The 13,346-nt window shown below is 36.4% G+C and overlaps 7 protein-coding genes and 2 non-coding genes across 9 annotated transcripts; 7 read left to right on the forward strand and 2 right to left on the reverse strand.

Moving 5' to 3' along the window:
- Window positions 1-122: 122 nt before the first annotated feature.
- TGL2 (triglyceride lipase) lies at window positions 123-1,103 on the reverse strand (the record flags this gene model as incomplete). The annotated part of the gene is made up of 1 exon (XM_056226820.1): window positions 123-1,103. The coding sequence occupies one exon, from the start codon at window positions 1,101-1,103 to the stop codon at window positions 123-125; it is 981 nt and encodes a 326-aa protein (XP_056081058.1).
- Window positions 1,104-1,312: 209 nt separating this feature from the next.
- Window positions 1,313-1,384, forward strand: Smki_4.trna9R. Its single transcript has one exon. It is a non-coding gene; the product is annotated as a tRNA-Arg (tRNA).
- Window positions 1,385-1,398: 14 nt separating this feature from the next.
- On the forward strand, window positions 1,399-1,470 carry Smki_4.trna10D. The gene has a single exon. It is a non-coding gene; the product is annotated as a tRNA-Asp (tRNA).
- Window positions 1,471-1,677: 207 nt separating this feature from the next.
- Window positions 1,678-2,211, reverse strand: UBC5 (E2 ubiquitin-conjugating protein UBC5; the record flags this gene model as incomplete). The annotated part of the gene is made up of 2 exons (XM_056226821.1): window positions 1,678-2,077; window positions 2,165-2,211. 2 exons carry the CDS (start codon window positions 2,209-2,211, stop codon window positions 1,678-1,680), a joined length of 447 nt encoding a protein of 148 aa, XP_056081059.1.
- An 870-nt stretch (window positions 2,212-3,081) lies between these two features.
- Window positions 3,082-6,174, forward strand: MAK21 (RNA-binding ribosome biosynthesis protein MAK21; the record flags this gene model as incomplete). Its single annotated transcript, XM_056226822.1, has 1 exon — window positions 3,082-6,174. The coding sequence occupies one exon, from the start codon at window positions 3,082-3,084 to the stop codon at window positions 6,172-6,174; it is 3,093 nt and encodes a 1,030-aa protein (XP_056081060.1).
- Window positions 6,175-6,870: 696 nt separating this feature from the next.
- SMKI04G2830 (uncharacterized protein) lies at window positions 6,871-8,493 on the forward strand (the record flags this gene model as incomplete). Its single annotated transcript, XM_056226823.1, has 1 exon — window positions 6,871-8,493. The coding sequence occupies one exon, from the start codon at window positions 6,871-6,873 to the stop codon at window positions 8,491-8,493; it is 1,623 nt and encodes a 540-aa protein (XP_056081061.1).
- Window positions 8,494-9,212: 719 nt separating this feature from the next.
- LCB2 (serine C-palmitoyltransferase LCB2) lies at window positions 9,213-10,898 on the forward strand (the record flags this gene model as incomplete). Its single annotated transcript, XM_056226824.1, has 1 exon — window positions 9,213-10,898. One exon carries the CDS (start codon window positions 9,213-9,215, stop codon window positions 10,896-10,898), a length of 1,686 nt encoding a protein of 561 aa, XP_056081062.1.
- A 482-nt stretch (window positions 10,899-11,380) lies between these two features.
- AIM7 (Aim7p) lies at window positions 11,381-11,830 on the forward strand (the record flags this gene model as incomplete). The annotated part of the gene is made up of 1 exon (XM_056226827.1): window positions 11,381-11,830. One exon carries the CDS (start codon window positions 11,381-11,383, stop codon window positions 11,828-11,830), a length of 450 nt encoding a protein of 149 aa, XP_056081063.1.
- A 347-nt stretch (window positions 11,831-12,177) lies between these two features.
- Window positions 12,178-13,177, forward strand: RPS13 (40S ribosomal protein uS15; the record flags this gene model as incomplete). Its single annotated transcript, XM_056226828.1, has 2 exons — window positions 12,178-12,198; window positions 12,743-13,177. 2 exons carry the CDS (start codon window positions 12,178-12,180, stop codon window positions 13,175-13,177), a joined length of 456 nt encoding a protein of 151 aa, XP_056081064.1.
- Window positions 13,178-13,346: the final 169 nt, after the last annotated feature.

The raw sequence follows: 13,346 nt of genomic DNA on the forward strand, positions 1-13,346 counted from the left end.
TGCTTCTAACTTAGTAGATAGTTGATAAAGTAATGATATTTCTATTAACTCCGTATCAATAAATATATGCATAAACTTAAAAAAAGGTACATTACATAAAGTTGCTGTGAATGGAATCGCATTTAGAATCCTTTTTTTGCCAAATCATCCGTCACTTTCAAATAAAAATTCAAGATATCAACCTTTTCTCCAATGGTGCTAGTATGAAAAAATTTACTCCAATCATCCTGCAACTTATTCTTCCAATTGATAACATCCAGGTGATCCATATCTTTTAAAGTTCCTCTGTATTCGCCCCATTTACTACTATCGATGGTTACCAAACCGTCATTGGGCCGACCTTTAGATCTCTCATAAACGATTTTCCACGGTGTGCAAAAGACGTTGTACCACTTGGGTACAAAGGAGCAACCATAAGAAAAATAGGAAACTTTCGGACTGTTTGGCGTTACTAAATTGAAGTATTTCATATAAGTCGTGGTAAGTTGGTAAAAACATATCGGTAGTATCTTTTGACTCACTCTCAGGGCGTTTAGATTTTCAAAAAGATCTACTACATAATCTGCCATCTCTGAACCCCTGTGTGGAGTCGAAATTGTGGTTAGGCTCAATACGTCATAGTTCCTGTTTTTGATATTAGAAATTAGATATCGGCAGTCTAGTCCACCCATCGAATGTGCGATCAGATTCAACGAATGTCGCTTATCCTTTGACTCAATTTTCTTTACTTCTTTCTGTAATTGAGCATCTAAGGCAATTGCCCTTTCTTCAATACTACCAAAACCTGGTACCTTGGTAGTAATTACAGTACATCCCTTAGATTGGAGAAACTTTTTGACACCAATCCAATATTCAATCTCTATCAAATTGGGGTACTTTGAATTGCTATCATCTTCGTCATCTTGCATGAAATTTTCTGTCATATTATGAAGTATTGAATTAGAAATTAAGTTCGTTAGATGGAATACAGAAGGGATCAGAATTAGTTTGTCAAACCCTGATAGACCATGACAAAATACAATAGGGTTTTTTGGGGGTTTGTATGAATCAGGAACCTTTACAGAATCTATTATTATTTCTTTAGATTTTCCATTATTCTTCATTTTTTATTCCTATTCAATACAAGCACAACTTCCTACCCTTGATACAACACACTCCACACTCTTTATCCTTTCTAACTTATATTTCTTTCAAATGGCTGTATGTGAGGGTTAACCATTATTTCTATAAGAAATTATTGAAAAGAGAAAAAATATTAATCTTGAAAACAGGTAATGATCTAATGTGCCAGAAGAAATATCAACAAAAAGTAGCTCGCGTGGCGTAATGGCAACGCGTCTGACTTCTAATCAGAAGATTATGGGTTCGACCCCCATCGTGAGTGCTTTGTTTCCAATATCCGTGATAGTTTAATGGTCAGAATGGGCGCTTGTCGCGTGCCAGATCGGGGTTCAATTCCCCGTCGCGGAGTTTTTTTGCTCTCTTTGAAATCTTGGGTATAATACATGTATATCAAGTACTGGGAAGGCGATAGTCGCCGAAGGGGATATAAGGTAGCGATCGGTCAAAGCCCGTATTGAAATATGTATGAATATTTGCATATGTAAAGGACTTAAAATATACTGGTGTTTGTTAAGGAGAACAAATTTCCAAGATCGATCCATTAAAACAGAATAATCAAACAGCATATTTTTTAGTCCATTCCTTAGCGGTGGCTTCGTACTTAGCTTTATCTGTCTTGTATATTTGTGCAATTTCTGGAACTAAAGGATCGTCTGGATTAGCGTCTGTTAAAAGAGAGCAAACAGACAAAAGGACCTTTGAAAGCGTTAGCGCCGGTGACCATTGGTCCTTTAAAATATCCAGACAAATATTACCACTCGAATTAATATTTGGATGATAAATCTTAGTCGTAAAATTCACCTTTGGTGGTTTAAAGGGATAATCAGTAGGAAAATGAATAGACAAAAAGAAAACGCCACCCGCATAGGGAGAGTCTGAGGGACCCATGATAGAGGCTTGCCAGTGATACAAGTCATCTCCTACAGGACCTGCGGAGCACGAAGCTGGAGGATCTCTTGTGAAACGTTGTTTAAAAAACAGCGAAGGTTAGTAATCATTTTTTTTCAGATAATAAAACAAATAGCTAGTCTTTTCGACATACCTCCCTAAATCACTTAATTCTTTTGCAATACGCTTGGAAGATGACATTATTTAATTCGGAACTTATGAGCTGAAAGACTACTTCCAAGATGAAGGTTAAGGTACTGCCTTGGTGTTAAAAGAAAAATGCCACTATGATTCATTGAAATCTGGGGTTTGACTAATTTATAGTTTTTGGTCGGCCATCTTTGGGACAAATGCGTAAGCATCGGTAGCCGTTCTATTACCCGCCGCCAGTGGCAATGGCGGGGACGGTACCTTAACAATAATAGCAAAGTTACTAAGTGCAAATATGGAAGTTTAGATTGTTCTATTACTATTAATCCAACTTGGATAACAACTCAACAACTAATTTTCTACTTGTTAGAGGAATAACTACCCGAGCAAGTAAACAAATATACTGCTTATCAGGAAAACAATAAACATAAACTAGTCAACATTTCAAGCGGGTTCTATATAAGGAAAACAAGGAATGCCTCTAAACCGCTCCAATATTAGGCATTCTCTATATTCTATTCCGATTATTTGCTGAAGGTAGCCGATATACAAGAACGTTAACATAGCTTTTGCCGCGAATTGCAACAGATTCTTTTGTCAATTAGTCCCACTTTCCAACAAAGGTTAGAGCTGAAGTGCCATGGGGAGAGGTTTTCCCAAGCAGACTAGTTATGTATCGTCTCAAAAAAATAACCGCCGAAGGTTTTACCGCGTCCTCTCCTTTTGTTTAGTAGGTTACCCGTTGAACAATGAAAATTTTTTTAGCGATGAGGTGAAAAATTATCAGAAATGTAAAAGAAATAGAGTTGTGAACAAGAAAGTATCATATAATTCATATCGTAACCACAATTCAGTAGTCCAATCAACTTTCGTATACAACTAATCGCCTCTGTATTTTCTATTGGTAGAATAAAAAAAATAATGGATGAAAACAGGGACAAGAAGCTGGATTTGTCTTCATTAAGAAACAAGATTTCTTCAAAATTACAGGACAATAACAATAAAAAGACGAAGAAGGACGTGAAAAATAAGAACTTAAAGGTCATTGTTGATGGAAAAAAAATAGGTGAAGATATACGCCGTGAAGCGTTAGCATTGGGTGCTAGCGAAGAAGATCTAAAATTAATTCAAGGACTGAGTGACGATGACGATGACGATAAGAGCGAACAGGAATTCGATGCCGTTGCTGATGAGGGCGCAAATGATAAAGGATTCAAGAATGACCTTCAAAATTTTATGAGAGATATTGGATTTGACAAGCACAAACTCGAAGATGTGGATGATGGCAATGAAAATGTGGAAGGAGAATCCACTACCTCCAAAGGAGCCAAAAGACCTGTACAGGAAAAGGACAATGTAAAACAAAGTTTCGTAGCAACGAAACTAGAAAAGCTTACGCAAAAACCTGACAATGACAGCAACAAAGAAGAAGATGAGAATGAAAAAGAGGCTAACCTTAGTTCAGACGAATTGCCAGAATCAACAGAAACCAAGAGGGAAGAAAAAAAAGAGAAAAAAGATGGTGGTTTAATCACGCAGACAACTATTATTTCATCTGATAAACTCATTATTCCTTACGATAAACCATGGTATGAAATTTCATTGGATCCTCAAGTTGGACAGAACGATGATGTTGAAGAATTATCCAAAGAACAAGTTGAGAAACTTTTTGAAAGAGGTAAACAAACCTTGGAAGTTGACAATCAAACTTACTATGAAGAGTTTACAAAAGACTCATCCCAGGCAAAGTTCATGTCCCAAATTTTGTCCGACGGTACCCTCAATGATAAAATATCTGCCGTGACTTTATTGATTCAAGATTCGCCATTACATAACACTAAGTCTTTAGAAACTCTCGTCTCTTACTGTGGAAAGAAATCGAGAAACTCCGCTTTACAGAGTTTAAACGCTTTGAAGGATTTGTTTTTGAATGGTCTTTTACCTAACAGGAAATTAAGATACTTTAAAAACCAACCAGGATTATCCATGTTGCTAAATAAGAGGACTCTAGCTCTCTTCTATTTCGAAGATTATCTAAAGAAGCTGTTCTTCCGTGTTTTAGAGGTTTTAGAAGTGCTTTCCCATGATCCAATCATTCATGTTAGATTACAAGTATTGAACCATGTTTTCGACTTACTGACCAACCAACCCGAACAAGAATTTAATTTACTAAGATTAGGAGTGAATAAGATTGGTGACATTGATTCCAAGGTCTCTTCAAAGGCTTCGTATTTATTATTAAAGCTGGAACAAGCCCATCCAAACATGAAATCTATCGTCATCGATTCTATTGTTGATATCGCATTGAGACCAAATGCTGACTATCATACCACTTACTATTCTGTTGTTACTCTAAATCAAACGATCTTGAAACGATCGGAAGATTTCGTTGCTAATAAATTGGTGAAAACATACTTCACGTTATTTGAAAAGTTTTTAATCAACACTGATAAAGATCATATTAATGGTGCTGTGAAGAGTAATTCAAAGTTATATGAAGAAAAAAGAAAGAAAAATTTCAAAAAGGGTAAACATGGTGGTAGGTCTGTAAAAAACGAAAAAACGGAGAATGAAGTTTTAGATGAAAAGAACTCAAAACTATTTAGTGCTTTATTAACAGGTATTAATCGTGCATTTCCTTTTGCTCAAATTCCAGCCTCAGTTTATGAAGTACATATGGAAACCCTTTTTAAAATTACACATTCTTCCAATTTCAATACCTCAATTCAAGCATTAGTTTTAATTAATCAAGTCACTGTCAAAGCAAAATTAAACAGTGATCGATATTATAGAACATTATATGAAAGTTTGTTTGATCCGAGGTTGGTAAATTCCTCCAAACAGGGTATTTATTTGAATTTACTTTACAAATCATTAAAACAAGATGCACTAAATGTAGAGCGAGTAGAGGCTTTTGTCAAGAGAATTCTTCAAGTTTGTTCTCATTGGTTGAACGTTGGTACTATTACTGGCTTCTTTTACCTATTGATCCAATTGGCTAAGACAATACCACAAATAAAAAACCTTCTAACTAATACGCCAGTTGATTACGAATATGAATCTGATGCAGAAGGGGAAAAAGCGGATAAAAAGATAAAGAGAAAGGAATATGATGGCCGTAAGCGTGATCCAAAATTTGCCAACGCAGAAAAGTCTTCATTATGGGAAATAAATGACTTCATCAATCATTTCCACCCTACTATACAGACGTACGCAAGTGCTTATGTTACAGGAGAAACAGAGCATGTTGCTAAGCCAGACTTAGGTCTATTTACTCTATCGCATTTCCTTGATAGATTTGTCTACAGAAGTGCTAAGCAGACGAACGTCACAAGAGGTGCATCCATTATGCAACCTTTATTTAGTGGCTCGAGGGTCAACGACTCTGTTTTAGTCAAAGCATCTGATGTTATGCATGATCAGGATCCCGTTAACACTGAAGACTGGCTAACTAAAAAAGTCGGAGATATCAAACCGGAGGATAAATTCTTTTATCAGTATTTCACCACCAAGAAGACTGCTGATAGAAAAGGTAAGAAGTCTAATGAGGAATCCAATTTTGATAGTGATGATGAGATGAATGAGGATGAAATTTGGAGTGCTCTGGTTAAATCGAGGCCCGATGTAGAAGATGATAGTGATGATAGTGAACTTGACTTTGGTGAAGATGATTTCAGCGAATCAAGTAGCGAAGACGAAGCTCAAATTGATGCACTTGACGATGAAGATGTTAAAGGTGAAGGCAGTCAAGAAAGCGATGAAGAAGAGGCCCTCGATGAAGATATTTTCTACAGTTTTGATGGAGAACAAGATAGTGAAGACAAGAAACGTTCTTTTGCTGAAAGTGGTGAAGAAGAGGACAAAGAAGAAGAACAAGAAGAAAAAGATGGTGATGATGAGGACGGTACTGCAAAAAGAGCAAAGAAGAAGCAAAGAAAGAATATGCTCAAAAGTTTGCCAGTATTTGCATCTGCAGACGACTATGCTCAATATTTAGATCAAGATTCAGACTAAAGAAATGCTAAATTATTAGGACGCTTCGGTGCTGTAAATTATATACAACAAGTAGAAATTTTGTACAATATCAAATGGTTGAATATGAAACCGAAGATGAAAGACGTGATACGCATTTGCATTTTGATGAAAAGTATCCACAGGGCCTTTTGAGATAATACTCGACCGGCGGTAGGCGGAGTAAGAGCGGAGTAAGAGCGGAGTAAGAGCGGAGTAAGAGAGGAGGCAGAAGCGGTTGTAGACTAAGGCTATAAATGGTTGAGATCACCGATGTTATTGACATGACGGGAGACACTTGAAACGAAGGTACCACATTAACAAAAGGAAATGCTCCAACTTTTTTAACACGATGTATTATATTACCGAATAATCTCTTAGGTATCTTCAAAGTAACGTACATACGGTCATAACCTTTCTACGACATACAATGAGTTTCTAAATAAAAAAAATACCATATGACCTCAAATGAATCACTAATTCATTTACTAGTCATCTCCTCATTAGTAAAATTACTCAGATTCTTAAGTTAATACGTATAACATGATACTTAATTATTTACGTAAATAATCAGGAACTAAATTTTAAGACTTTATACCACATACGTTAGTTTGAATCACAGGTTTCAATTGATTGATTACATGGACGAATAAGAGATCTGTGCTATCTGATTTATATTTTGTCGAAGAAATTTTGATTATGAGTGGAAATACTTTCGTCGTACGAATAGCAAATGCCCTTTTTAAGTCATCGCTAGCTAATCACAGCCCATCAGTTTACCCAAAGCGCATTAAACACTTTGAGATTCTGCCCAACGAGAAATGGGTCATATGGGGACCTGGGAAGGGCAAGTTTCTTAGTGTACTGAGCAACAAATACATCTGTGAGCCTCCATTATCTTTGAGGTTTGGATTTTTAAAACAAAGCTCTAACATCTTGCCTAGAGTAGAGCAAGTTGCTTTTAAAGGCGTTATGCCAACTGCTCATTTAAGTGCCCGATACGAATATTTTAAAGACGATTATGACCAAACATGCAAACAGTTTATATTTGACAAGGCGAGCGGGTCAAATGCTGTTTCATATAAAGTTGAGACGAACGATCGTAAAATAAACATGGAACTATATAATGTTCTAATTGAAAACTTAAGATTGACCAGCTTACAGGATAGGTGGGTAATGGGGTTAAGTAATGGACAAATGAGGAGAGCAAGACTAGCACGCAGTATACTCAAGGAACCGGATCTACTATTAATCGATGACCCATTTTTAGGGCTGGATCCAGGTGCAACAGCAACAATTTCAAAATTCCTAGCTGGATATGATAACAGGAAAGTGAATGGTGGATGCCCAATCGTCATTGGGTTGAGGTTTCAAGATACTATTCCGGCATGGTGTACCCATATATGTTGCGTCGATGAGCAAAAAGGCATATTGTTTGAAGGCCCGATCGAAAAACTTCATAATAAAATAGATGAAATCCGATTACGTTCAATGAAAGAACTAGAACAGTTCAAGGAAAGAAAGTCTTCCAAAGGGGATTTTCCTATTGAAAACTTGATCTGCATGCATCCTATGTTCGGCAAAAAAGACCATGAAATTATCAAAATGCCACATGTTTTAGAATTAGACGGACTGAGTGTCTCATACAAAGGCGAAGCTATCTTGGAAAACTTGCATTGGAAAATCCAACCCGGTTCGACGTGGCATATAAGAGGAGACAACGGGTCAGGTAAATCGACCTTACTATCTTTGCTTACAGCAGAGCATCCTCAATCGTGGAATTCGAAGGTGATTCAAAATGGCGTTCCACGGAGGACAGGTAAGACAAACTATTTTGAAATAAATAGTAAAATAAGTATGTCATCACCTGAATTACATGCAATTTTTTTAAAGAATGCTGGAGGAAAATTAAGCATTCGGGAAAGTGTTGCAACTGGCTACCGTGATACATCTTCTAATAATTTCTTACCAATATGGAATTCTTTAGACAAAAATGCCAAAATAATTGTGGACATGTATTTGAGCTATTTTGGTTTGGATAAAAATGCCGATACCGTTTTATTTCAACAATTGACCGTAAGTGATCAGAAACTTGTCCTTTTTATCAGGTGTTTGATCAAGATGCCGCAGATACTGATTCTTGATGAAGCATTTTCTGGTATGGAAGTGGGACCAATGATGCGTTGTCATGAACTTTTAGAAGAATGGCCTGGAACTGTTCTTGTAGTGGCACATGTTGCTGAAGAGACACCAAAATGTGATCATTACCTAAGACTCATATCCCCTAGAGAGTATGAAATTGGTGATATCAATGAAAATTAGACAGTTTATCATCCACATAACAGAACAAGGTACATAAAGGTTCGAAAATTATAGGATACATATGTAATACTACGCGTACATGGGATAAGGATTCAATTAATCTGCCTTCAGTGTATCGTCTTAAATTTCAATAAGAACACTACTACTTTAACCATAACTCATTTATTGGGAACGACTGGAGCTAAGAAGGCCATTTATGCTTAGCGCAGAGGCGAAGCGCGGTGCCTGGGTGCGATATCATCTCCTTTTCTCTACGACAAATTTCAAAAAAAATTTGTAGTGTGACATTACTTACACAATTATATCATACTGAAAAGGAACAGTAAACGTGATTATCTAAATAGTATACGATATTATCAATCTCGCAAGAAAATTCTTTATTGAGTTTGAGAGAGAGATTATTCATTAGAAAGCGTTCTTACCATTCTCTAGGAGCAAATCCGTGAAAGGTGTTCGACGTTACTACGAATAACAGCACTACATCGAAACAAGAGGGTACCATAACAATCAGAGCCCATAGCTTTTATTAGTATTTTCACTCTGTTTACTGGTTCCTAATATTAAGCTTTATCTGTATTTGTTTGTTTTAGACTATTAATTTACCAGACAAAGAACCTTCCATTTTCGTGTTTTTTCATTACACGAAGAAAAGAAAGAAGACATAAAAAGATTCATAAACTTCACCGTAATAGTTTTCAGGACATTAAAAGTGATACAGTATGAGTACTCCTGCAAATTATACGCGTGTTCCCTTGTGCGAACCAGAGGAGCTGCCAGCCGACATACAAAAAGAGAATGAATATGGTACACTAGATTCTCCAAAGCACTTGTACCAAGTCAAATCACGTCATGGAGAACCATTATCAGAACCTGTCATTGACACTCCTCCTTACTATATTTCCTTATTGACGTATCTAAACTATTTGATTTTGATCATACTGGGCCATGTTCATGATTTTTTAGGTATGACTTTCCAAAAGAGTAAACATTTGGATCTTTTGGAACGTGATGGGTTAGCACCTTGGTATTCAAATTTCGAGAGTTTTTACGTTAGAAGAATTAAGTTGAGAATTGACGATTGTTTTTCTAGACCAACAACAGGTGTTCCTGGTAGATTTATTCGTTGTATCGATAGAATATCTCATAATATAAACGAGTATTTTACCTACTCGGGCGCAGTATACCCATGCATGAACTTATCATCATATAACTATTTAGGCTTTGCACAAAGTAAGGGTCAATGTACTGATGCTGCCCTAGAATCTGTCGATAAATATTCTATTCAATCGGGTGGACCAAGAACTCAAATTGGTACTACGGACCTGCACATTAAAGCAGAGAAATTGGTTGCCAGGTTTATCGGTAAGGAGGATGCTCTTGTTTTCTCAATGGGTTATGGAACGAACGCCAATTTGTTTAACGCTTTTCTGGATAAGAAATGCTTAGTCATATCTGATGAACTAAACCACACCTCCATTAGGACAGGTGTTAGACTATCAGGTGCTGCTGTGAGAACTTTCAAGCATGGTGATATGGTGGGATTAGAAAAGCTTATTAGAGAACAAATTGTCCTTGGCCAACCAAAAACAAATCGCCCATGGAAGAAGATTCTAATTTGTGCGGAAGGGTTGTTTTCCATGGAGGGTACGTTGTGCAATTTGCCAAAATTGGTTGAATTGAAAAAGAAATATAAATGTTACCTGTTCATCGATGAAGCTCATTCTATAGGTGCCATGGGTCCAACTGGCCGTGGTGTATGTGAAATTTTTGATGTTAATCCCAAGGACGTTGACATCCTAATGGGCACTTTTACTAAGTCCTTTGGTGCTGCTGGTGGTTACATTGCTGCTGATAAATGGATTATTGATAGATTGAGATTAGATTTGACCACTGTTAGTTATAGTGAATCGATGCCAGCCCCTGTTTTAGCTCAAACTATTTCCTCTTTGCAAACTATTAGTGGCGAAATATGTCCGGGACAGGGTACTGAAAGATTACAACGTATTGCCTTCAACTCCCGCTACCTACGTTTAGCTTTGCAAAGGTTGGGATTTATTGTCTACGGTGTTGCCGACTCGCCAGTCATCCCACTTTTGCTGTATTGTCCTTCTAAAATGCCTGCATTTTCGAGGATGATGTTACAAAGAAGGATTGCCGTTGTTGTTGTTGCCTATCCCGCTACTCCATTAATTGAATCGAGAGTGAGATTCTGTATGTCATCATCTTTAACAAAAGAAGATATTGATTATTTATTACGTCATGTTAGTGAGGTTGGTGATAAATTGAATTTGAAATCAAATTCAGGGAAATCTAGTTACGATGGTAAACGTCAAAGGTGGGACATCGAAGAAGTCATTAGAAGAACACCTGAGGACTGTAAGAACGACAAGTATTTTGTCAATTAAATTTAAAGCCAATGACCTGTTAAGGTAAAAATTACAGATTTTCTGGAGATCTTGGACCATGAAACATTTTTAGTATTACTTAAAACAACTAAAGATCCAACAAGAATTGTAGAAGCTGTAAACAAGCTGCAGAAGGCGTTCAAAAGAATTAAGAAGCTAAGAAGGACGCAAGATGTTCCAGGATATGAATTCAAACAACATGTCGTTTCATCTTTTATAAATTAATGTTCTATATACAACTTTATCGTATCATACTCCCAATTACGCTATGCAGTAATGTGTTTTTTTCTCGCGGACAAAGAATCGAATCAGACGGTGATAGCCCCTTTAGTGATTTTATCGAACCAAAGAAAATGAATAGAGCATGTTAAACAGTATAGATTAACAGTTGCTCATCCTCTGTTTCGGATTTATCTCAATTGTCCATTTAAACAGACTGGTTAATACTGCTATTGCATTTTTAAAGCTTCAAACAAATAGTCATGTCTAACCTCTATAAAATTGGTACTGAAACAAAAAAAAAAATCAAAGAGTTCCGTACATCCACAGCAAGGACCAACTCCATAAAAGCTCTATCGATAAAGATCGAACCAAAACCGTCTTGTGAAATAATTATTGATGAAGACGAACAAGAGGAACTAGATGAGATGGAAGGTGTAGATGAATTAGCCGAAATTCTACCTGACAATTCACCCCGATTTCTTCTCACTGCGTTTCCAATAACAACAAAAGATGGGTTCAAGCAGACTCCCTTGGTCTTAATTTATTGGAAGCCAATGACGGTCGTGTCACAAGAATGGAAGATGCTTTATGCGGGCGCATTAGAAATGATCAGAAACGAGTGTGGTACTTTCAAATTGATAGAGGTTTCTTCTGGTCTGGAAGATGACTCAGACGTTGAAGAGTTAAAAGAGCAATTAGAAAATTGTTAGTATAGTTTTCATCAATCGCTTAACCACATGTGTATTACCGCATTAGACACTTAATATTTACTTTTTACTTTTCATAGAAACATTATAAAAGACTGCTTTAGAACCCATAAACCATAATATGTTTGGGTCAAGAATTTTTTTGTTTTTCAGTGTTACAGTTTTAATGGTTATTTTTCATGAGCGCGCAAAGAAGCTATGAAATTTTGACGTTAGAGAGATTTATAATTGTTGGGGAATAGTAATTTATCTTCGCTCGTATATTTTGCAATCTGATTTTAATTGTAATCCCTCTCCTTCCTATCAGTGAAAGAGCAATCTACTAAGCCAATCAACAACAATCAGTCAAAATGGGTCGTATGCACAGTGCCGTATGTCTATTAACATTATAACGAGATATTAATACAGATATGCTGAATTAAATTACTCGTTCAAACAGAAGACATTATAATGTGAAATTCAGAAATGAATTTCTAATACGTTACTTCTCTCGGATCACAATTCTATTACAAGTTCCGGTTGTGTACACAGGTATAATTTATACTGGAGAGCAAATTCTGCTCGCTGTACATTTGCTGGGTGATTCCAATTTCTTTTAACATGTTATTAATTCAATAGGGTTTGTCACTAGCTGCTACTTGAGTGTATCCTCACTCGAAGTATCACTGACTGCCAATCTCAGCCTTTATGAACTTGATTTCATTAGGCTCTTTAACATTAATACGTTAATCTATCTTCTTACGAAGAAGCAGAATGGAAGGAACACTTCGCAAAATTGTACTTTAATGGAATTGTATGGTCTAGATGAGGGAATGTGTACATGATGCGCTTTTCTTACCATATAAAACTTTGTTTTACTAACATTTGATGCATATTTTTGGAATTTCCATTTCCGAATAATGTCATTCTATACAGGGTAAAGGTATTTCTTCTTCTGCTATTCCATACTCTAGAAACGCTCCAGCTTGGTTCAAGTTGTCCTCTGAATCTGTCATTGAACAAATCGTCAAGTATGCCAGAAAAGGTTTGACTCCATCTCAAATTGGTGTCTTGTTGAGAGATGCTCACGGTGTTACCCAAGCTCGTGTCATTACTGGTAACAAGATCATGAGAATCTTGAAGTCTAATGGTTTGGCTCCAGAAATCCCAGAAGATTTGTACTACTTGATTAAGAAGGCTGTCTCTGTCAGAAAGCATTTGGAAAGAAACAGAAAGGACAAGGATGCTAAGTTCAGATTAATTTTGATCGAATCTAGAATCCACAGATTGGCTAGATACTACAGAACTGTCTCTGTCTTGCCACCAAACTGGAAGTACGAATCTGCCACTGCCTCTGCTTTGGTTAACTAGAGTGTTTAAATCATTTACTTCATTATTTCTTTATATGTATATTTTTGTATAATTAAAACTGATTTTTTAACATCTCTACATAAAAGACAAGTTGCACTTCAATACTTTTCCGCATATTTTCTTTTGGGAGAGTTTTTTTTTTATCTTCAAATGATTTCTTGATTTAAAC

Source organism: Saccharomyces mikatae (genome assembly GCF_947241705.1).
Source record: "Saccharomyces mikatae IFO 1815 strain IFO1815 genome assembly, chromosome: 4".
In the NCBI taxonomy this organism is placed as follows: domain Eukaryota; kingdom Fungi; phylum Ascomycota; class Saccharomycetes; order Saccharomycetales; family Saccharomycetaceae; genus Saccharomyces; species Saccharomyces mikatae.